Genomic DNA, 22,762 nt, shown 5'->3' with positions numbered 1-22,762 from the left:
CATGTTGTATCTGATGACGTGTCAAACATAACTACTGGTTCACAGGAAGCTACAAACAGGAAATAAGTAGGACATCTATTTTTTATATATATAATAAAAAACAAATACAACAATAGGTGTGTTTGTGTGTGTGAGGGTGTGTGTGGGGGGGGGTTTCAGACAGAGAGAGAGTGTGTGTGTGTGTGTGTGAGAGAGAGAGAGAGAGAGAGAGAGAGAGAGAGAGAGAGAGAGTTGTGTGCACTGTAGGCTACTGTATGTGTTACAGTATGTTGTCATGGTGATGTTAAACCACTTTCTCACAAATCCAGTTGAGTCTCCTGTTACATGGCGAGTCATTCCAGGCCTTTAGAGGACGCTGATCGTTGTTTATATCAGCACAGTCCTCCCCAGTAGGACCTGAATTATTAGGCTGTGGGTCATACCAGTACCTACAAGGTTAAACACAGTCAGATATCATGGTTAATACCAGTACCTATAGGGTTAAAAACAGTCAGATATCATGGTTAATACCAGTACCTATAGGGTTAAAAACAGTCAGATATCATGGTTAATACCAGTACCTATAGGGTTAAATACAGTCAGATATCATGGTTAATACCAGTACCTATAGGGTTAAATACAGTCAGATATCATGGTTAATACCAGTACCTACAGGGTTAACAACAGTCAGATATCATGGTTAATACCAGTACCTACGTGGTTAAAACAGTCAGATATCATGGTTAATACCAGTACCTATAGGGTTAAAAACAGTCAGATATCATGGTTAATACCAGTACCTATAGGGTTAAATACAGTCAGATATCATGGTTAATACCAGTACCTATAGGGTTAAATACAGTCAGATATCATGGTTAATACCAGTACCTACAGGGTTAAAAACTGTCAGATATCATGGTTAATACCAGTAACTACAGGGTTAAAAACAGTCAGCTATCACAGTTAGAACATCACAATCCTAAATATTATACAAAAACGTTTCAGCTCAAATTCAATTTTGTTGACTTCTGCCATCAATGTCAATAACCTATATAGATAAAGGTTGAATGAACTGAATATTGGATCCTTATTGTCACAGTATTTATAATCTCTTACTCTGTGGTCAGTGTTGTTCCATCCACCCATTTCCAGGTCCCCTCTGTCTCTCTGTCAGTCAGACCAATCCAGACTCTCTTGTTGAGATTGAAGAGAAACTCCTGTTGTTGAGAAAGATATATCTATATATACATGGAGCTCCAAAGGTATTGACACATTTGGTTGTTTTGTCTCTGTACTCCAGCACTTTGGAATTTACATGATAATGACTATGAGGTTAAAGTGCAGGCTGACAGCTTTCATTGTAGAGAATTTTCATCCACATCGGGTGATCCGTTTAGAATTTACAGCCCTTTTTTTTACATAGTCCCCCCATTTTAGTGGACCAAAAGTATTGTGACAAATTCAATTATATGTGTATTAAAGTAGTCAAAGTTTAGTATTTGGTAACATATTCTTAGCACGCAATGACCACATCAAGCTTGTGACTCTACAAACTTGTTGGATGCATTTCCTGTTTGTTTTGGTTGTGTTTCAGAAGGTTATGTGCCCAATAGAAATGAATGGTAAAGAATGTATTGTGCCATTTTGCAGTCACCTTTATTGTAAATAAGAATGGAATATGTTTCTAAACACTTAATGATTACGGAAAGTGCTGAATGAACTGTGAATAACGATGAGTGAGAAGGGTAAAGATGAACAAATATCATACCCCCAAGACACGGTAACCTCTCCTGTTACTGTAATGGTGAGAGGTTAGCGAATCTTGGGGGTGTGATATCTGTGAGTCTGTAACTTAAGTAGACATATGTGAATAGTCCCAATAAAATGGGGGGACTAGGTACAAAAATAACTTTTATTTCTAAACGGTTCACCCGATATTTGTTGAAATTACACTAAAATGAAAGCTGTCAGTCTGCACTTTAACCTCATAGTCATTGTATCACTTCAAATCCAAACTGCTGGAGTACAGAGCCAAAACAACAAAACATTTGTCACCGTCCCAATACTTTTGGAGCTCACTGTTTGATCATAACTACCCCCTGCACACACATATCTACACCCCCCCCTCTCTCTCTCTCTCTCTCTCTCACCTGTTCCTCTCTTCTGTTTATTATCACCAGGTCTGCTCCTCTGTCTACACAGTCCTGTCTGCTCTCCTCCCAGGTTTTCTCCTCAGTAGAGAGGAAGTAACAACTGCAGTCAAACTTCTTCCATCCATCAAAACAACAGGGTTTCTCTGTTTGATGACACAACACAACACAACACTGATACAATATGATACAGAACAATAAACATCACATTTTATTTTCCATGATTCACTGGACTAGATCTCAATGAACAAATTGACATTATAATAAAGGAAAATATGATAACCAGCTCACTGACCACAAAGCAATTTCTGAAGCCTGTCTCTCTCTTTAGTCAGGTTGTTGTAACTGGTCTGTAGCTGGTCTCTCTCTGCATCTGCATTGGTTTTATAAAGAGAAAAATGCTTCTCTTCAGTCTTTGATGCATCTGTTATCTGGAAAGGATTGATACATAATAGTGCATTCGGAAAGTATTTAGACTCCTTCACTATTTTAGAAATCTACACACAATATCCCATAATGAAAAAGCAGTTTTTGTTTTGTTATTAATTTTAGCATATTTACATTTACATAAGTATTCAGACCCTTTACTCAGTACTTTGTTGAAGTATCTTTGGCAGCGATTACAGCCTTGAGTCTTCTTGGGTATGACGCTACAAGCTTGGCACGCCTGTATGTGGGGAGTTTCTCCCATTCTTCTCTGCAGATCCTCTCAAGCTCTGCCAGGTTGGATGGGGAGTGTCACTGCATAGCTATTATCAGGTCTCTCCAGAGATGTTTGATCGAGTTCAAGTCTGGGCTCTGGCTTGTCCCGAAGCCACTCCTGCATTGTCTTGGCTGTGTGCTTAGGGTTGTTGTTCTGTTGAAAGGTGGCCTTCACCCCAGTCTGAGGTCCTGAGCGCTCTCTGGAGCAGGTTTTTTCATCAATGATCTCTCTGTACTTTTCTCCGTTCATCTTTCCCTCGATCCTGACTAGTCTCCCAGTCCCTGCTGCTGAAAAACACAGCATGATGCTGCCACCACCATGCTTCACCGTTGGGATGGTGCCTGGTATCCTCCAGACGTGACGCTTGGCATTCAGGTCAAGGAGTTCAATCTTGGTTTCATCAGACGAGAGAATCTTGTTTCTCATGATCTGAGCATCCTTTAGGTGCATTTTGGCAAACTCCAAGCGGCCTGTCATGTGCCTTTTACTGTGGAGTGGCTTCCGTCTGGCCACTCTACCATAAAGGCCTGGTTGATGGATTGCTGCAGAGAAGGTTGTCCTGGAAGGTTCTCCCATCTCCACAGAGGAACTCTGGAGGTCTGTCAGTGACCATCGGGTTCTTGGTCACCTCCATGACCAAGGCCCTTCTCCCCCTATTGCTCAGTTTGGACGGGCTGCCAGCTCTAGGAAGAGTCTTGGTGGTTCCAAACTTCTTCCATTTAAGAATGATGGAGGCCACTTTGTTCTTGGGGACCTTCAATGCTGTAGAAATATTTTTGGTACCCTTCCCCATATCTTTGCCTCGACACAATCCTGTCTCGGAGCTCTACGGACAATTCCTTCGACCTCATGGCTTGGTTTTTGCTCTGACATGCACTGTCAACTGTGGGACTTTATATAGACAAGTGTGTCCCTTTCCAAATAATGTACAATCAATTGAATTTACCACAGGTGGACTCCAATCAAGTTGTAAAAACATCTCAAGGATGATCAATGGAAACAGGATGTACCTGAGCTCAATTTCGAGTCTCATAGCAATGGGTCTGAATACTTATGTAAATAAGGTATTTCTGTTTTAATTTTTAATACATTTGCAAAAAGTTATAGAAACCTGTTTTCGCTTTTGTCATTATGGGGTATTGTGTGTCGATTGATGAGGAATTTTTTTTATTTAATCAATTTTAGAATAAGGCTGTAACGTAACAAAATATGGAAAAAGGGAAGGTGTCTGAACACTTTCCGAATGCACTGTAGCTACTGACTAAATAAAATGTCTTACTGCAACTGTAAGTGACAGGCGTTAAAAACAAAGAGTCTAGACAGTCTGCTAAAAGTGGACAGAATATCTTGAATGTGGTTTGCTAGTTCCTTAAACATGTCTAACAGAGGAGGGACTTAATTACACAGATAACAACACTCCCCATTGGTTGAAATAACGTTGTTTTGACATCATTTCAATGAAATGATGTTGAACCAACGTGGAATAGACATTGAATTGACATCTGTACAAAGTGGATTATCTGCATTTGGGACCTGATATAGTGTAATGATTAGAAAACAATACACTCACAGACAAGTCTCAGGAAGATGTTGAGAGTGACTTGTAGAAAACACAGCATCCCAAAGCTCACAGCAACCATCCTGTAGAGTCTTCTCCCTGAATCCTCAGGTCCTGAGGAGGTACACACTGATGTGAGAACACACATACAGTCATGTATTCAAGCAAACAAGCAAGCACGTACACACACATGCCCCCACACACGCAAGCACACACAAACGGGCACACACTTGAGGGTGTGACATAATCAGCAATGAGAGGACTGTTTCTAACAGCTGCTTTAGAGGAAGTTACTGTATCAGTATAACACGTTAGAAGCACATCATTACATTAAAGGGTCAATCTGCAGTTGCTACATCAATATTTTATATTTACCCATAGATTCTTAATGATTATAATTTATAAATGTCTCATGAGCTTAGTTCAACATACATTTTTTTACTCCATTGTAATTGTAAACAAACACTGTGTAGCCTCAAAACATGGTTAAAACAACCATTTTGAACTCATGGATGGTCTGTCCCACTCTTGGCATTCTCTCAACCAGCTTCATGACATAGTCACCTGGAATGCATTTCAATTAACAAGTGTGCCTTCTTAAAAGTTCATTTGTGGAATTTCTTTCCTTCTTAATGCGTTTGAGCCAATCAGTTTTGTTGTGACAAAAGGTGGAGAAAGAATATATTGTACATGAAAACAAAGAGCCCTTCAAAAATTAACTTTTAAGAATGCACACGTGTTAATTGAAATGCACCTCATGAAGCTAGTTGAGAGCTGGTTGAGAGAATGCAAAGAGTTTGCAAAGTTGTCATCAAGGCAAAGGGTGGCTATTTGAACCTCAAATATAAAATATATTTTGATTTGTTTAACACTTTTTTGGTTACTACATGTGTTATTTAATAGTTTTGATATCTTAAATTTTATTCTACAATGTAAAAAATTGTAAAATAAAGAAAAACCCTTGAATGACTAGGTATGTCCAAACTTTTGACTGGTACTGCACATATTTTTAAAGGTAAAATCCTATTATAATATTGTTTCCACTAAGACTTGCTATCAGCATTTTACCTGAGCGATGGGTCTCAGTCTTCACTCTCCTCGTTGCTCTGTTCTCATTTTCTTCAGTTACCTGGTTGTTGATGTAGTCATCCATCTGACCTAACTGTATGATTACCTTTCTAACTGACTCCTAATGGTAATATCTACTGTATGATTCTAACTGTACTGACAAATAGTTAAGTAGTTGGTCTGATGTGTTCTCCACCAGGTACCTCTCTGATCTCTGTCTGTGGTCCACTACAGTTGATAGAATGTGTCCAATAAACATCAAGCAGGAAGTTATACTTTGCAAGCCCTGTTTGTGGCATCTTTCATAAGGAATTCACATAATGGCTTGTACTCTGTGGCCAGCCACTGATGGCCATATAGGGTCATTTTATGTGTGTGACATCAGTGTGAAGAGTTAGGAAATGTATATCTGCGTTATTATCAGAGGTTTAAAAGGGGAAGTTAAAACGTGTGTTTCTGTGTTGTGTGTCTCTGATTGTATGAGTGTGTGGGTGACTGCATACTTGCCTGCACATGTGGCTGCCTTCTGTGCGTTTGTTTCTTCTTAGTACTGTTCTACCTGTGTTCAGGTCACATCCAATCACATTCAATCAGGAAGCTGGTACACCTGCTGGGACATTGTTCCTTTATTACTTTACTTTCAGAGCCTTGAAAATGATCACTGTGTAAGACTATGGCAAATCACATGTTCCTAATAAAAACAATTAATACAAGCATTTTACAGATTAAAGACCCACTGGGCAGAGACGTCAATTCAATGTCTATTCCACATTGGTTCATGGTAATTTCATTGAAATTAAGTGGATACAACGTTGATTGAACCAGTGTGTTCCCAGTGAGTTATGTCTACAGACTCTTTATTAAATCTTAAGATAATTATTCTGATTTTCTTTCTGTCATTCTCTTAGTTTTCTTCTCCTCATCTAAATTTTTGGTTCTTTGTTTCCTCTCCTCCTCTCTCTTCTCCTCCTCTCTCTTCTCTTCCTGTCTCCTCTCCTTCTCTCTCCTCTCCTCCACTCTCCTCTCCTCCTTTCTCCTCTCCTCCTATCTCCTCTCCTCCTCTCTCCTTTCCTCCTTTCTCCTCTCCTCCAATCTCCTTTCCTCCTCTCTCCTCTCCTCCACTCTCCTCTCCTCCTTTCTCCTCTCCTACTTTCTCCTCTCCTCCTATCTCCTCTCCTCCTCTCCTCCTCTCCTCCTCTCTCCTCTCCTCCTTTCTCCTCTCCTCCAATCTCCTTCCTTCTACCTCCTCTCCTCCTTTCAGCCCTATTAGAGGAGAAGGTCCAAGGTCCCTCCCCTAGGATTGTATTCTCCAATGTGTTTTGAGAAGGAGGCGAGGTGTCAGGTAGCTTAGTGGGTAAGAGTGTTGTGCCAGTAACCGAAAGGTCGCTGGTTCTAATCCCCGAGCCGACTAGGTGAAAAATCTGTCAATGTGCTATTGAGCAAGGCACTTAACCCTAATTGCTCCTGTAAGTCACTCTGGATAAGAGCGTCTGCTAAATGACTAAAATGTAAATGTGTCACTTCTCCTCCCAATGCTCCCCTCCGGCGCTCTGATTCGCCAGTCTACTGAGCCACCGGTCTGAGCGCACCACCTCGGCAAACACAGGAATGAAAACCCAACGCACCCTAATCACCTCCAGCGCACCTGCACCTCATCACCACCACTATATAGCCCTGGACTGTTCGTTTATTGTTGTGTCGTTTACTCACTCTTTGTTATTCTCTGTCTCATTGTTAAGTAAACCTTTACCTTGTTAATTCCTGCGTCTGCGTCTTCGTATACTCACTACTCGTCACACGAGGAGAGAGGATTGGAGGAGGAATCGAGGAAAGATGAGTTGAGAAAGAGCCCATAGACAAGTCTGTAATACCATTACCTGGCCAAATAGCAAAGTCAGAAAACCTGCCTATTTCAAAAATGTCTCTTCTTCAAATCTGATTGTAAACCTAACCACTGCTAATTTTATGTCGAACCCTAACAGTATATTAAGACACACTTTTTTTTAGAGAGAGAGATATACAGCATACATTTATTTTATTACCTTTATTCAACCTGGCAAGTCAGTTAAGAACAGATTCTTATTTTACATTGACAGCCAATCCCAGCCAAACCCTCCCCTACCCGGACGACGCTGGGCCAATTGTTCGCCGCCCTATGTGACTCCCGATCACCGCCGGTTGTGATACAGCCCGGGATCGAACCATGGTTTGTAGTGACACCTCTAGACCGCTGCGCCACTCAGGATCCCATGCAATGCTACTGTCCATAATGAGCTATTGTTAAATCACTCTTTCACAAATCCAGATACATTCATGTCTACATCCTACGTCATTCCATGTATTTACAGGGTCAGGATGCCCATAATTATTCTGAGCACAGTCCTCCTCTCCTATGTGTATTATAGGACCATCACCATTATCAGGCTGGTTTCTCCCCCAGTACCTAGAGGGAAAACAACACAGAGAACCAGACAGTCAGACACTGTGGTAAACACAACATTATAAATCACACCCAGATGTTTTTCTACTTAAAATTGTTCCAGTCTTATTGTCAGATTATTTTCTCTCACATTGTGATTAGTGGTGTACCGTCCACCCATTTCCTGGTCCCTTCTGTCAGTCAGACTGATCCAGACACAATCAATGTTCCTGTTTAATTCAGTTTGGAATTTATGTTATTGAGAAAGATGAAGATGTCATTTACATGTGAGTATTAATAATATACCTGATTCAAAGTACAGATATCTCTCTCTCTCTCTCTCTCTCTCTCTCTCTCTCTCTCTCTCTCTCTCTCTCTCTCTCTCTCTCTCTCTCTCTCTCTCTCTCTCTCTCTCTCTCTCTCTCTCTCTCTCTCTCTCTCTCCCCCTCTCTCTCTCTCTCTCTCTCTCTCTCTCTCTCTCTCTCTCTCTCTCTCTCTCTCCCCCCCTCTCTCTCCCCCTCTCTCTCTCTCTCTCTCTCTCTCCCCCCTCTCTCTCTCTCTCGCTCTCTCTCTCCCCCCTCTCTCTCTCTCTCTCTCTCTCTCTCTCAATTCAATTCAATTCAATTTAAGGGGCTTTATTGGCATGGGAAACATATGTTTACATTGCCAAAGCAAGTGAAATTTATAAAAAAACTAAAGTGAAATAAACAATAAATAATTTACATTAAACATTACACTCACAAAAGTTCCAAAAGAATAAAGACATTTCGAATATCATATTCGAAATGTCAGTGTTGTAATGATGTGCAAATAGTTGAAGTACAAAGGGAAAATAAAGAAACATAAATATAGGTTGTATTTACAATGGTGTTTGTTCTTCACTGGTTGCTCTTTTCTTGAGGCAACAGGTCACAAATCTTGCTGCTGTGATGGCAAACTGTGGTATTTCACCCAATAGATATGGGTGGTTGTGTAATTTGGCAGGAGGTTAGGAAATGCAGCTCAGTTTCCACATCATTTTGTGGGCAGTGTGCACATAGCCTGTCTTCTCTTGAGAGCCAGGTCTGCCTTCGGCAGTCTTTCTCAATAGCAAGGCTATGCTCACTGAATCTGTACATATTCAAAGATTTCCTTAATTTTTGGTCAGTCACAGGGGTCAGGTATTCTGCCACTGTGTACTCTCTGTTTAGGGCCAAATAGCATTCTAGTTCGCTCTGTTGTTTTGTAAATTATTTCTAATGTGTCAAGTAATTATCTTTTTGTTTTCTCATGATTTGATTGGGTCTAATTGTGTTGCTCTCCTGGGGCTATGTGGGGTCTGTTTGTGGTTGTGAACAAAGCCAAAGGACCAGCTTGCTTAGGGGGCTCTTCTCCAGGTTCATTTCTCTGTAGGTGATGGCTTTGTTATGGAAGGTTTGGGAATCGCTTCCTTTTAGGTGGTTGTAGAATTGAACGGCTCTTTTCTGGATTTGACAATTAGCGGGTATCGGCCTAATTCTGCTCTGCATGCATTATTTGGTGTGTTACGTTGTGCACAGAGAATATTTTTGCAGAATTCTGCATGCAGTCTCAATTTGGTGTTTGTCCCATTTTGTGAGTTCTTGGTTGGTGAGCGGACCCCAGACCTCACAACCATAAAGGGCAATGGGTTCTATAACTGATTCAAGTATTCTTTAGCCAGATCCTAACTAGTATGTCAAATTTTATGTTCCTTTTGATGGCATAGAAGGCCCTTCTTGCCTTGTCTCTCAGATTGTTCACAGCTTTGTGGAAGTTACCTGTGGCGCTGATGTTTAGGCCGAGGTATGTATCGTTTTTTGTGTGCTCTAGGGCAACGGTGTCTAGATGGAATTTGTATTTGTGGTCCTGGCAACTGGACCTTTTTTGGAACACCATTATTTTTGTCTTACTGAGATTTACTGTCAGGGCCCAGGTCTGACAGAATCTGTGCAGAAGATCTAGGTGCTGCTGTAGGCCCTCCTTGGTTGGTGACAGAAGCACCAGATCGTCAGCAAACAGAAGACATTTGACTTCAGATTCTAGTAGGGTGAGGCCGGGTGCTGCAGACTGTTCTAGTGCCCTCGCCAATTCGTTGATATATATGTTGAAGAGGGTGGGGCTTAAACTGCATCCCTGTCTCACCCCATGGCCCTGTGGAAAGAAATGTGTGTGTTTTTTGCCAATTTTAACCGCACACTTGTTGTTTGTGTACATGGATTTTATAATGTCGTATGTTTTTCCCCCAACCCCACTTTCCATCAATTTGTATAGCAGACCCTCATGCCAAATTGAGTCAAAAGCTTTTTTGAAATCAACAAAGCATGAGAAGACTTTGCCTTTGTTTTGGTTTGTTTGTTTGTCAATTAGGGTGTGCAGGGTGAATACGTGGTCTGTCGTACGGTAATTTGGTAAAAAGCCAATTTGACATTTGCTCAGTACATTGTTTTCACTGAGGAAATGAACTAGTCTGCTGTTAATGATAATGCAGAGGATTTTCCCAAGGTTGCTGTTGACGCATATCCCACGGTAGTTATTGGGGTCAAATTTGTCTCCACTTTTGTGGATTGGGGTGATCAGTCCTTGGTTCCAGATATTGGGGAAGATGCCAGAGCTAAGGATGATGTTAAAGAGTTTAAGTATAGCTAATTGAAATTTGTGGTCTGTATATTTTATCATTTCATTGAGGATACCATCAACACCACAGGCCTTTTTTGGGTTGGAGGGTTTGTATTTTGTCCTGTAGTTCATTCAATGTAATTGGAGAATCCAGTGGGTTCTGGTAGTCTTTAATAGTTGATTCTAAGATTTGCATTTGATCATGTATATTTCTTTGCTGTTTGTTCTCTGTTATAGGGACAAAAAGATTGGAGAAGTGGTTTACCCATACATCTCCGTTTTGGATAGATAGCTCTTCGTGTTGTTGTTTGTTTAGTGTTTTCCAATTTTCCCAGAAGTGGTTAGAGTCTATGGATTCTTCAATTACATTGAGCTGATTTCTGACATGCTGTTCCTTCTTTTTCCGTAGTTTATTTCTGTATTGTTTTAGTGATTCACCATAGTGAAGGCTCAGGTTTTCTGGGTCTCTATGTTTTTGGTTGGATAGGTTTCTCAATTTCTTTCTTAGGTTTTTGCATTCTTCATCAAACCATTTATCACTGTTATTACTTTTCTTTGGTTTTCTGTTAGAGGTTTTTTTTGGTTTTCTGTCAGCCCCCAGCGGTGCCCTGGACACCATATGTGAATTGATTGCCCCCCATTTATCCTCAGAGTTCGTACTGCTTGGTGACCTAAATTGGGATATGCTTAATACCCCGGCCATCCTACAATCCAAACTAGATGCCCTCAATCTCACGCAAATTATCAACGAACCTACCAGGTACAACCCTAAATCCGTAAACATGGGTACCCTCATAGATATCATCCTGACCAACATACCCTCTAAATACACCTCAGCTGTCTTCAACCAGGATCTCAGCGATCACTGCCTTATTGCCTGTGTCCGTAACGGGTCCGCGGTCAAACGACCACCCCTCATCACTGTCAAACGCTCCCTAAAACACTTTAGCGAGCAGGCCTTCCCTAATTGACCTGGCCCAGGTATCCTGGATGGATATAGATCTCATTCCGTCAATAGAGGATGCCTGGTTGTTCCTTAAAAGTAATTTCCTCTCAATCTTAAATAAACATGCCCCATTCAAAAATACAGAACTAAGAACCGATATAGCCCCTGGTTCTCCTCAGACTTGACTGCCCTTGACCAGCACAAAAACATCCTGTGGTGTACTGCATTAGCATCAAATAGCCCCCGCGATATGCAACTTTTCAGGGAAGTTAGGAACCAATATACACAAGCAGTCAGGAAAGCAAAGGCTAACTTTTTCAAACAGAAATTTGCATCCTGTAGCACTAACTCCAAAAAGTTTTGGGACACTGTAAAGTCCATGGAGAATAAGAGCACTTCCTCCCAGTTGCCCACTGCACTGAGGCTAGGAAACACTATCACCACCGATAAATCTACAATAATCGAGAATTTCAACAAGCATTTTGCTACAGCTGGCCATGCTTTCCATCTGGCTACCACTACCCCGGCCACCAACTCTGCACCCTCCGCTGCAACTTGCCCATGCCCCCCCCGCTTCTCCTTCACACAAATTCAGACAGCTGATGTTCTGAAAGAGCTGCAAAATCTGGACCCCTACAAATCAGCTGGGCTAGACAATCTGGACCCTTTCTTTCTAAAACTAGCCGCCGAAATTGTCGCAACCCCTATTACTAGTCTGTTCAACCTCTCTTTCATAACGTCTGAGATGCCCAGAGATTGGAAAGCTGCCGCGGTCATCCCCCTCTTCAAAGGGGGTGACACTCTAGATCCAAACTGCTACAGACCTATATCCATCCTGCCCTGCCTTTCGAAAGTATTTGAAAGCCAAGTTAACAAACAGATAACTGACCATTTCGAATACCACCGTAACTTCTCCGCTATGCAATCCGGTTTCCGAGCTGGTCATGGGTGCACTTCAGCCACGCTCAAGGTCCTAAACGATATTATAACCGCGATTGATAATAGACAGTACTGTGCAGCCGTCTTCATCGACCTGGCCAAGGCTTTCGACTCTGTCAACCACCGCATTCTTATTGGCAGACTAAATAGCCTTGGTTTCTCAAATGACTGCCTCGCCTTGTTCACCAACTACTTCTCAGATAGAGTTCAGTGTGTCAAATCGGAGGGCCTGTTGTCTGGACCTATGGCAGTCTCTATGGGGGTGCCACAGGGTTCAATTCTTGGGCCGACACTTTTCTCCGTGTATATCAATGATGTCGCTCTTGCTGCTGGTGACTCTCAGATCCACCTCTACACAGACGACACCATTTTTGTATACATCTGGCCCTTCATTGGACACTGTGTTAACAAACATCCAAACGAGCTTCAATGCCATACAACACTCCTTCAGTAGCCTCCAACTGCTCTTAAACACTAGTAAAACTAAATGCATGCTTTTCAATCGAACGCTGCTGGCACCCGCCCACCCGACTAGAATCACCACTCTCGACGGGTCTGACCTAGAGTATGTGGACAACTACAAATACCTAGGTGTCTGGTTAGACTGTAAACTCTCCTTCCAGACTCACATAAAGAATCTCCAATCCAAAGTTAAATCTAGAATCGGCTTCCTATTTCGCAACAAAGCCTCCTTCACTCATGCTGCCAAACATGCCCTCGTAAAACTGACTATCCTACCGATCCTTGACTTCGGCGATGTCATTTACAAAATAGCCTCCAACACTCTACTCAGCAAACTGGATGTAGTCTATCACAGTGCCATCCGTTTTGTCTCCAAAGCCCCATACACTACCCACCACTGTGACCTGTACGCTCTTGTTGGCTGGTCCTCACTACATGTTCGTCGTCAAACCCACTGGCTCCAGGCCATCTATAAATCACTGCTAGGCAAATCCCCGCCTGATCTTAGCTCATTGGTCACCATAGCAGCACCCACCCGTAGTCTGCGCTCCAGCAGGTATATCTCACTGGTCATTGCCAAAGCCAACACCTCCTTTGGCCGCCATTCCTTCCAGTTCTCTGCTGCCAATGACTGGAACGAATTGCAAAAATCTCTGAAGCTGGAGACTCTTATCTCCCTCAATAACTTTAAGCATCAGTTGTCAGAGCACCTTACCGATCACTGCACCTGTACACAGCCCATCTGAAATTAGCCCACCCAACTACCTCATCCCTATATTGTTATTTATTTTGCTCTTTTGCACCCCAGTATCTCTATTTGCACATCATCTCTTGCACATCTAGCATTCCAGTGTTAATACTATTGTAATTATTTTGCACTATAGCCTATTTATTGCCTTACCTCCATAACTTGCTACATTTGCACACACTGTATATATATTTTCTGTTGTATTTTTGACTTTATGTTTTTTACCCCATATGTAACTCTGTGTTGTTTTTATCGCACTGCTTTGCTTTATCTTGGCCAGGTCGCAGTTGTAAATGAGAACTTGTTCTCAACTGGCTTACCTGGTTAAATAAAGGTGAAATAAAATAAAAATATTTTTTTTTAAATATTTGATAGGGAAGCTGAGAGGTCAAATATACTGTTTAGGTTTTCTACTGCCAAGTTTACACCTTCACTATTACAGTGAAACTTTTAGTCCAGGAAGTTGTCTAGAATGGATTGAATTGTCACGATCGTCAGGGTAAGGAGTAGACCAAGGCGCAGCGTTGCAGGCAAACATACTCATTTATTTAGTGAAACGCGATCAAAACAACAAAAGACGGTAACGTGACAGTAAACGGTCAAACACAACCAACACGAAACAAGAACCCACAAAACACAAAGGAAAAACCGACAGATTAAATATGGCTCCCAATCAGAGACAACCAGCAAACAGCTGACACTCGTTGCCTCTGATTGGGAGTCAATCAGGCCAACATAGAAATAGGGAACATAGATCTACACACCCTGGCTCAACATAACAGTGTCCCCAGAGCCAGGGCGTGACAGTACCCCCCCCTAAAGGCGCGGACTCCGACCGAGCCAACTAAACCACAGGGGAGGGACCGGGTGGGCACTCCGCCTTGGCGGCGGATCCGGCTCTGGACCCGATCCCCACTTCCTCTCCAACCCCCCAAAGTACCCCTGGTCCTCTCTAGCCCCGCTGGCCGGAGCCGGACTGACGACACGCACCCCTGGCTTGGTGCGTGGAACAGGAACGGACCGGACCGGGCTGACGATGCGCACCCCTGGCTTGGTGCGTGGAGTAGCAACTGGCCGGACCGGGCTGACGATACACACCCCTGGCTTGGTGCGTGGAGCAGGAATGGACCGGACTGGGCTGGCGACGCGCACCACAGACTTGGTGCGGAGAGCAGGAACGGGCCGGACAGGGCTGACGAAACGCACCACAGACTTGGTGCGGGGAGTAGCAACTGGCCGGACAGGGCTGACGAAACGCACCACAGATTTGGTGCGGGGAGCAGGAACAGGCCGGACCGGGCTGGCGACGCGCACCACAGACTTGGTGCGGAGAGCAGGAACGGGCCGGACAGGGCTGACGAAACGTACCACAGACTTGGTGCGGGGAGCAGGAACAGGCCGGGCCGGGCTGGCGATGCGCACCATCGGCCTGGTGCGGGGAGCAGGAACAGGCCGGACCGGGCTGGCGACGCGCACCACAGACTTGGTGCGGAGAGCAGGAACGGGCCGGACAGGGCTGACGAAACGTACCACAGACTTGGTGCGGGGAGCAGGAACAGGCCGGGCCGGGCTGGCGATGCGCACCATCGGCCTGGTGCGGGGAGCAGGAACAGGCCGGACCGGGCTGGCGACGCGCACCATAGGCTCGGTGCGGGGAGCAGGAACAGGCCGGGCCGGGCTGACGACACGCACCACAGGCTCGATGCGAGGAACAGGAACAGGCCGGACCGTACTAGGGACACACACCACTGGCCCTACGCAGGGATCAGGAACGGGCCGGACCGGACTGGTAACACACCCCAGTACCTCTCGCCGTGCCTCCACACTTTCCCTCTCCTCTGTGACCAGTGGCCCCCTTAACCTGGCGGCCTCCTCTGCACACCCGCTGGACCGCTCCATCGCGGCCTCCTGCTGCCCCGTCGTCCACGTCGTGAGCCCCCCCTAAAAAATTTCTGGGGTTCTCTCCTCCCCGTGGACCAGGCCTCCCTAGTTCTCGCCAGACTCTCACTCCACTGCTTCAAAGTCCAACCTCTCTGCTCTTCACTTGGCTTGGCCCAGTCGAGACTCTTAATCCATTGCTCCATAGACCAGCCTCTCTTCTCTTCACTTAGCGGGGCCCAGTCGAAACTCCTACTCCACTGATCCCAGGTCCTTCCTCTCTCCTCTTCACGCTGCTTGGTCCAGTTATGGTGGGTTCTTCTGTCACGATCGTCAGGATAAGGAGTAGACCAAGGCGCAGCGTTGCAGGCAAACATACTCATTTATTTAGTGAAACGCGATCAAAACAACAAAAGACGGTAACGTGACAGTAAACGGTCAAACACAACCAACACGAAGAACCCACAAAACACAAAGGAAAAACCGACAGATTAAATATGGCTCCCAATCAGAGACAACCAGCAAACAGCTGACACTCGTTGCCTCTGATTGGGAGTCAATCAGGCCAACATAGAAATAGGGAACATAGATCTACACACCCTGGCTCAACATAACAGTGTCCCCAGAGCCAGGGCGTGACATGAATTTGTTGTTTCCTAATTGTTTTTTGGTAGGTTTCAACACTACTTTCCTTCCATCTATAGCATTTCTTAATATTATTCAGTTCTTTTGGCTTTGATGCCTCATGATTGAGTATTGCTCTGTTCAAGTAGACTGTGATTTTGCTGTGGTCTGATAGGGGTGTCAGTGGGCTGACTGTGAACGCTCTGAGAGACACTGGGTTGAGGTCAGTGATAAAGTAGTCTACAGTACTACTGCCAAGAGATGAGCTATAGGTGTACCTACCATAGGAGTCCCCTCGAAGCCTACCATTGACTATGTACATACCCAGTGTGCGACAGAGCTGCAGGAGTCGTGACCCATTTTTGTTGGTTATGTTGTCGTAGTTGTGCCTAGGGGGGCATATGGGGGAGGGAATGCTGTCACCTCCAGGTAGGTGTTTGTCCCCTTGTGTGCTGAGGGTGTCAGGTTCTTGTCCAGTTCTGGCATTTAGGTCGCCACAGACTAGTACATGTCCCTGGGTCTGGAAATGATTGATTTCCCTCTCCAGGATGGAGAAACTGTCTTCATTAAAGTATGGGGATTCTAGTGGGGGGATATAGGTAGCACACAGGAGGACATTTTTCTCAGTTGAGATAATTTCCTTTTGAATTTCTAACCAAATGTAAAATGTTCCTGTTTTGATTAATTTAATAGAGTGAGTTAGGTCTGCTCTATACCAAATTAGCATACCCCCTGAGTCCCTTCCCTGTTTCACACCTGGTAGTTTGGTGGATGGGACTACCAGCTCTCTGTAACCTAGAGGGCAACCAGTGGGTCCGTCTCCTCTATACCATGTTTCTTGTAGGATGACAATGTCTGTATTTCCGATTTCTTTGGTGAAGTCCAGATTCCTGCTCTTTAGGCCAAAGGCAGATGACCTCAGGCCTTGGATATTCCAGGATGAAATAGTGAAGGCTTTGTGTTCCATAAAGTGTCTAATGTTGTTGGTTGTGTGGTTTGGCCTCAGGCCAGTAATTGTGAACAGAGCCTGCTGAGCATCTGGTACATGCCATTGGCTTGGGCTAGTGTAAGAGTTGGTGTTGGGCCTGTTTGCCTGCTCACGGCCTGGGCGTATGTGTGACTTTCATGTTGAGGCCCTCTTTGTGGGAGTGGGGGGCTTGGGGTGGGTAGGAGGGGCATAGGTCTGATCTGAGGGGGCCTAAATGGGGTGTGGGCATGGTTGACTTGGGGGGGAGTTAATTGGTTGGGGTGGGGGTGTAGATGTGGTTGATGGTGCTGTGGTCTGGATGTAGGTCCTCTCTGCGGGGGTCCTCTATGTGTAGGACCTGGGGGGGGGGTCCCGCAGGTCTGGGAGAGTGTCTCGCTGGTCTGGGCGGGGTGTCTGTTGATCTGATGCTCCTTTGTGAGGTGTTGGGTCTGCGGTTGAGGGCGATATCCTTTAGGGTCCGGGCGAAGGTGGGCACTGCTGCCTTGTATAGGTGGACCTGGTCGTAAAGGCTGTTCACGTCCAGGGTGGAGTGGTGGGCCAGGAAGACATTTGGTTTTGATGCACAGTCACGGGAAATACTTGCGTTTACCCACTGTATGGTAGCAGGGTGGAAGTCTTTTCGTGGTAACAGAGATAACCACTTGTGCGTTGGGGAAAGTAGAAGAAGCTTTTTCTATCACTCCCTTGAGTGATATGGCCACCCTTTCCTGCTGTGTTCTCAGGTCGTTTGTGCCTGTGTGTATTATTATGTGGCTGGGTGATCCTAGTCGGTCCTTAGACAGAAGGTCTAGGGCGCGCTGGGTGTTTGGACACCAGAGTTTAGACACTGTGTGTTTTAGAAAAAGTTTATTTTCTTGTATGTATTTCCCGTTTGAGTCCATAAGGAGTACAATCTGTGGCTTGTGTATGTCCTCAGTGGGTGTTGGGGGGTCGTCATGAGGGCTATCAGGGTGTCTGACTGGGGGGTTGCTCAGAGGGGTTGGGGTCCCCAGGGCTTGGGGTTCTTCATTTGTTTGTCTGGGTGTGATGTCGAGGCTATGGTCAGGGTCTAGGGTGTACTGTTCTGCTGCGGTGTCGAGACTTTGGCCAGGATCTGAGGTGGGCTGTTCTCTAATGGGTTGTTCAATGTCACCCGTCATCGTTCTCACCTTCTCCTCCAGCACTCTGATCCTCTCCTCTAGTGCTCTGTTCTTCTCCTGCTCCTGCTCTTTCTCCTGTTGATGTTGTCTCACCACAGTCCAGAGTGCAGACATGTCTCTCTCCACCTGCAGCACTCCATGTCTAGTTAAGGGGGTGTTGTTGTGCTGGACTGTTGTCTGGGTCTGTGCTGACTGGAGTGTGTTCACCTGCTGTTCCAGCTCCACCTGCCTTACCTCCAGCTGGGTGAATTTATCCTTCATTTCAATGAGGGAGTAGTACTCTGTGCTGGGAAGTTGAGTTTCTGCTTGGGGTTGCTCTGTGGGGTTATTTAATGAAGAGGTCTGGTCTGACCCGCTCGGGGTAGGGGTATCTTTCTCAAGGGACAGCTTCTCCTGCTGAGCTATTTCTTTGATTAGGTGAAAGTCCAGCTGGAACTGTTTGGTGTTGCCTTGAACCAAAACGGTTCCAGATTTACATTTTACATTTACATTTTAGTCATTTAGCAGACGCTCTTATCCAGAACGACTTACAGGAGCAATTAGGGTTAAGTGCCTTGCTCAAGGGCACATTTACGTCATTTAGCAGACGCTCTTATCCAGAGCGACTACAAGTTGGTGCATTCACCCTATAGCCAGTGGGATAACCACTTTACAATTATACTTTTTTTTTGGGGGGGGGGTAGAAGGATTACTTTATCCTATCCCAGGTGTTCCTTAAAGAGGTGGGGTTTCAAATGTCTCCGGAAGGTGGTGAGTGACTCCGCTGTCCTGGCGTCGTGAGGGAGCTTGTTCCACCATTGGGGTGCCAGAGCAGCGAACAGTTTTGACTGGGCTGAGCGGGAACTATGCTTCCGCAGAGGAAGGGGAGCCAGCAGGCCAGAGGTGGATGAACGCAATGCCCTCGGTTGGGTGTAGGGACTGATCAGAGCCTGAAGGTACGGAGGTGCCGTTCCCCTCACTGCTCCATAGGCAAGCACCATGGTCTTGTAACGGATGCGAGCTTCAACTGGAAGCCAGTGGAGTGTGCGGAGGAGGGGGGTGACGTGAGAGAACTTGGGAAGGTTGAACACCAGACGGGCTGCGGCATTCTGGATGAGTTGTAGGGGTTTAATGGCACAGGCAGGGAGCCCAGCCAACAGCGAGTTGCAGTAATCCAGACGGGAGATGACAAGTGCCTGGAATAGGACCTGTGCCGCTTCCTGTGTAAGGCCAACAAATCTAAAAGTATTGGTTGGTGTAGGGATGGGCACTACAGGGAATTCCCATACATCAGTCATTTCCATTCAAATCATGAAGGGAGTGAACAAGAGCACACATCTGGAGAAAGGAGATATTATTGGGACAGGTTGTCCTACAACTGTTTAGCTCTGTTGGAGAAATATACTGTATGTTACACGTATTGAACAACAAATTCTAACGTTGTAATTAACCTTTGGTAAATCCACAGCTGGGGTGGACACGGGGCTAAATTGTGATTCTCTTCACTCCCCTTCAGGAATTTTAATGAACTAGTGGGAGAAATATGGTGGAAACTCCCTCCAGACATGCTTGCACCAATCCAATGCACACTTCTGGAGAAGGGTAGAGAATCGGAATGCAGCCAGTGTCAAAGTGCACACTACAACTGCACACTTCGGGAGAGCCTCTTCTCAAGCGCCACCTTCTCATTGGTCAGGGCAATGTAACGCTCCTGTAAATGTTTTTTTTCTGTTTCCTCTTGGTCTCTCTCCCTCAGTAACTGGTCTCTCGCCCTCAGTAACTGGTCTCTCTCCCTCAGTAACCGGTCTCTTTCCCTCTGTAACCGGTCTCTCTCACTCAGTACTAGTCTCTCTACCTCAGTAACAGGTCTCTTTCCCTCAGTAACTGGTCTCTGTCCCTCAGTAACTGGTCTCTCTCCCTCAGTAACTGGTCTCTTTCCCTCTGTAACCGGTCTCTGTCCCTCAGTACTAGTCTCTCTCCCTCAGTAACTGGTCTCTGTTCCTCAGTAAATGGTCTATCTCCCTCAGTACTAGTCTCTCTCCCTCAGTAACAGGTCTCTGTCCCTCAGTAACTGGTCTATCTCCCTCAGTAACTGGTCTCTGTCCCTCAGTAACTGGTCTCTCTCCCTCAGTAACTGGTCTCTTTCCCTCTGTAACCGGTCTCTGTCCCTCAGTACCAGTCACTCTCCCTCAGTAACTGGTCTCTGTCCCACAGTAACTGGTCTCTCTCCCTCAGTACTAGTCTCTCTCCCTCAGTAACTGGTCTCTGTCCCTCAGTAACTGGTCTATCTCCCTCAGTAACTGGTCTCTCTCCCTCAGTAACTGGTCTATCTCCCTCAGTAACCGGTCTCTCTCCATCAGTGCTAGTCTCTCTCCCTCAGTAACTGGTCTCTCTCCCTCAGTACTAGTCTCTCTCCCTCTGTAATTGGTCTCTCTCCCTCAGTAACTGGTCTCTCTCCCTCAATACTAGTCTCACTCCCTCTTTAATTGGTCTCTCTCCCTCAGTAATTGGTCTCTTTCCCTCTGTAATTGGTCTCTCTCCCTCAGTAACTGGTCTCTCTCCCCAGTACTAGTCTCTCTCCCTCTGTAATTGGTCTCTCTCCCTCAGTAACTGGTCTCTCTCCCTCAAAACTAGTCTCACTCCCTCTGTAATTGGTCTCTCTCCCTCAGTAACTGGTCTCTCCCTCAGTAACTGGTCTCTCTCCCTCAGTAACTGGTCGCTCTCTGTAACTGGTCTCTCTCCATCAGTAACTGGTCTCTCTCCCTCAGTATCTGGTCTCTCTCCCTCTGTAACTGGTCACTCTCCCTCAGTAAAAGGGCTCTCTCCCTCAGGAACTGGTCTCTCACCCTCAGGAACTGGTCTCTCTCCCTCTGTAACTGGTCTCTCTCCCTCAGGAACTGTTCTATCCCTTTCTCTAGCTGGTTTCTGTTCTTCCGGCACTGGTCTCTCTCCTTCAGCAGCTGGTCTCTGTCTGTACACAGGTCAGTGATACCACAACTGGTATCTGGCTGGTCTCTGTCTTGCACCAGGCCAGTGGTGTTGTAAAAGGCCTCTAATTGGTCTCTCTCTTCTGTGGAGCGGGCTAAAATAAAAAAAATATGTAGTCGGGTGATGTTTCCCCTAGACGCTGATCTTAGGTTAGTTTTTCTCCCACTAAACAGTTAAGGGTATAAATGGGGGAGGGGAAGTTGATCCTGGATCTCAATTCTCTATGGAAGTTGTCTACTGTTTGTTTGTGTGTTTCAAACTACAGGTCCCACAAGCTATATAACGTCAAGTCTCATCTGAATTGTAATACTTGCAGTAGTGACATAATTAAATAGTGGTTATGTCCCAAATTGCACCCTATTCCTGGCAGCCTATTCTGGTCAAAAGTAGTGCACTAAAGGGAAGTAGGTTTCCATTTGGCACACAACCTCACTCACAGAAAGCCAGCCTCAGGGAGATGTTGAGAGTGACTTGTAGAACACACATCAGTCCAAAACACACAGCACCCAGCCTGTAGAGTCTTGGTCTTCCACCTGCGGAGGAGCTTGCACGCACGCACGCACGCACGCAGGCACGCACGCACGCACGCACACACACACACACACACCTTACATCACTAACGCTGACAACTGAACCAAGTGTAAATCAAAACTAGACGTTGGACTGATTGATGTCTGTGCCCAGTGGGATGCTGTTACCAACTAAGACACACAGAAGAAAAACTATTCAAAACTTCACAAGTGTTTTTGGATTATATGGTATTGGTGTTTGTCTAGTTAAGTGTGTGTGTGTGTGTGTGTGTGTGTCACAGGAGGTTGGTGGCACCTTAATTGGGGAGGATGGGCTCGTGGTAATGACTGGAGCGGAATAGGTGGACAACACCAGAATGAAGGGTTGGATCATAAAGAAACTTCCAAAAACATTAAAAATAGGAAGAAAGATGACATGGAACAGAATGAAGAAGTGATGGAGAGGACATCACAAACAACTGTCTGGTCTACAAGCCTGCGTCCCTAAGGACACCCTATTTCCCTATGTAGTGCACTATATAGAGAATAGGGTGCCATTTGGGACACATATCAAGTCTCCTTCTTATTGGTGCATAGAGCCTTGAAACATCCTGTCACCTGCTGTGACCACCGACAGAGAACAGAGAGGGAGCGAGTGGAAACCCCATTAGACACCATGCATGAGTGAGTAGGCATGTAGCAGGCAGGTCCACTGGTTTATGGTGCATGGTGCTGCCATTGGTCACCTTCAAGTTGTCCCTTGTACAGTGAAGGTTGTGAGTCACGGCTTTCATTAGCATCGTTTTTTTAGTGTGTGTGTGCCCTCTAAGTACTGCTCTGCCCTCTGTGTGTGTCCAGGTCACACTGTTTTAAATATCCAAGATTTTCTATTGGGTTCAGGTCTGGAGACTAGCTAGACCACTCCAGCACCTTGAGATGCTTCTTACGGAGCCACTCCTTAGTTGCCCTGGCTGTGTGTTTCGGGTCGTTGTCATGCTGGAAGACCTAGCCACGACCCATCTTCAATGCTCTTACTGAGGGAAGGAGGTTGTTGGCCAAGATCTCGCGA

At 45.4% G+C, this 22,762-nt stretch overlaps 1 protein-coding gene across 2 annotated transcripts; it reads right to left on the bottom strand.

Annotated features, from left to right (window-relative positions):
* Positions 1–210: 210 nt before the first annotated feature.
* On the bottom strand, positions 211–5,760 carry LOC121564811 (C-type lectin domain family 4 member E-like). Of its 2 annotated transcripts, none has more exons than XR_006660025.1 (6): positions 5,459–5,760; positions 4,403–4,504; positions 2,425–2,560; positions 2,130–2,275; positions 1,096–1,196; positions 211–428 (listed from the first exon to the last, which is right to left on the bottom strand). XR_006660025.1 is itself a non-coding variant. In XM_045219243.1 (6 exons), exons 1-6 carry the CDS (start codon positions 5,541–5,543, stop codon positions 284–286), a joined length of 657 nt encoding a protein of 218 aa, XP_045075178.1. In that variant the 5' UTR covers positions 5,544–5,755; the 3' UTR covers positions 211–283. The 2 variants fall into 2 exon arrangements, 1 of the variants encoding a protein (XP_045075178.1); XM_045219243.1 differs by having other exon boundaries at positions 2,425–2,502; positions 5,459–5,755.
* Between the last annotated feature and the right edge of the window lie 17,002 nt (positions 5,761–22,762).

The sequence above is a fragment of the Coregonus clupeaformis genome, unplaced genomic scaffold (assembly GCF_020615455.1).
Source record: "Coregonus clupeaformis isolate EN_2021a unplaced genomic scaffold, ASM2061545v1 scaf2187, whole genome shotgun sequence".
Classification (NCBI taxonomy): domain Eukaryota; kingdom Metazoa; phylum Chordata; class Actinopteri; order Salmoniformes; family Salmonidae; genus Coregonus; species Coregonus clupeaformis.
This window is presented reverse-complemented; position numbering and strand designations above follow the sequence as displayed.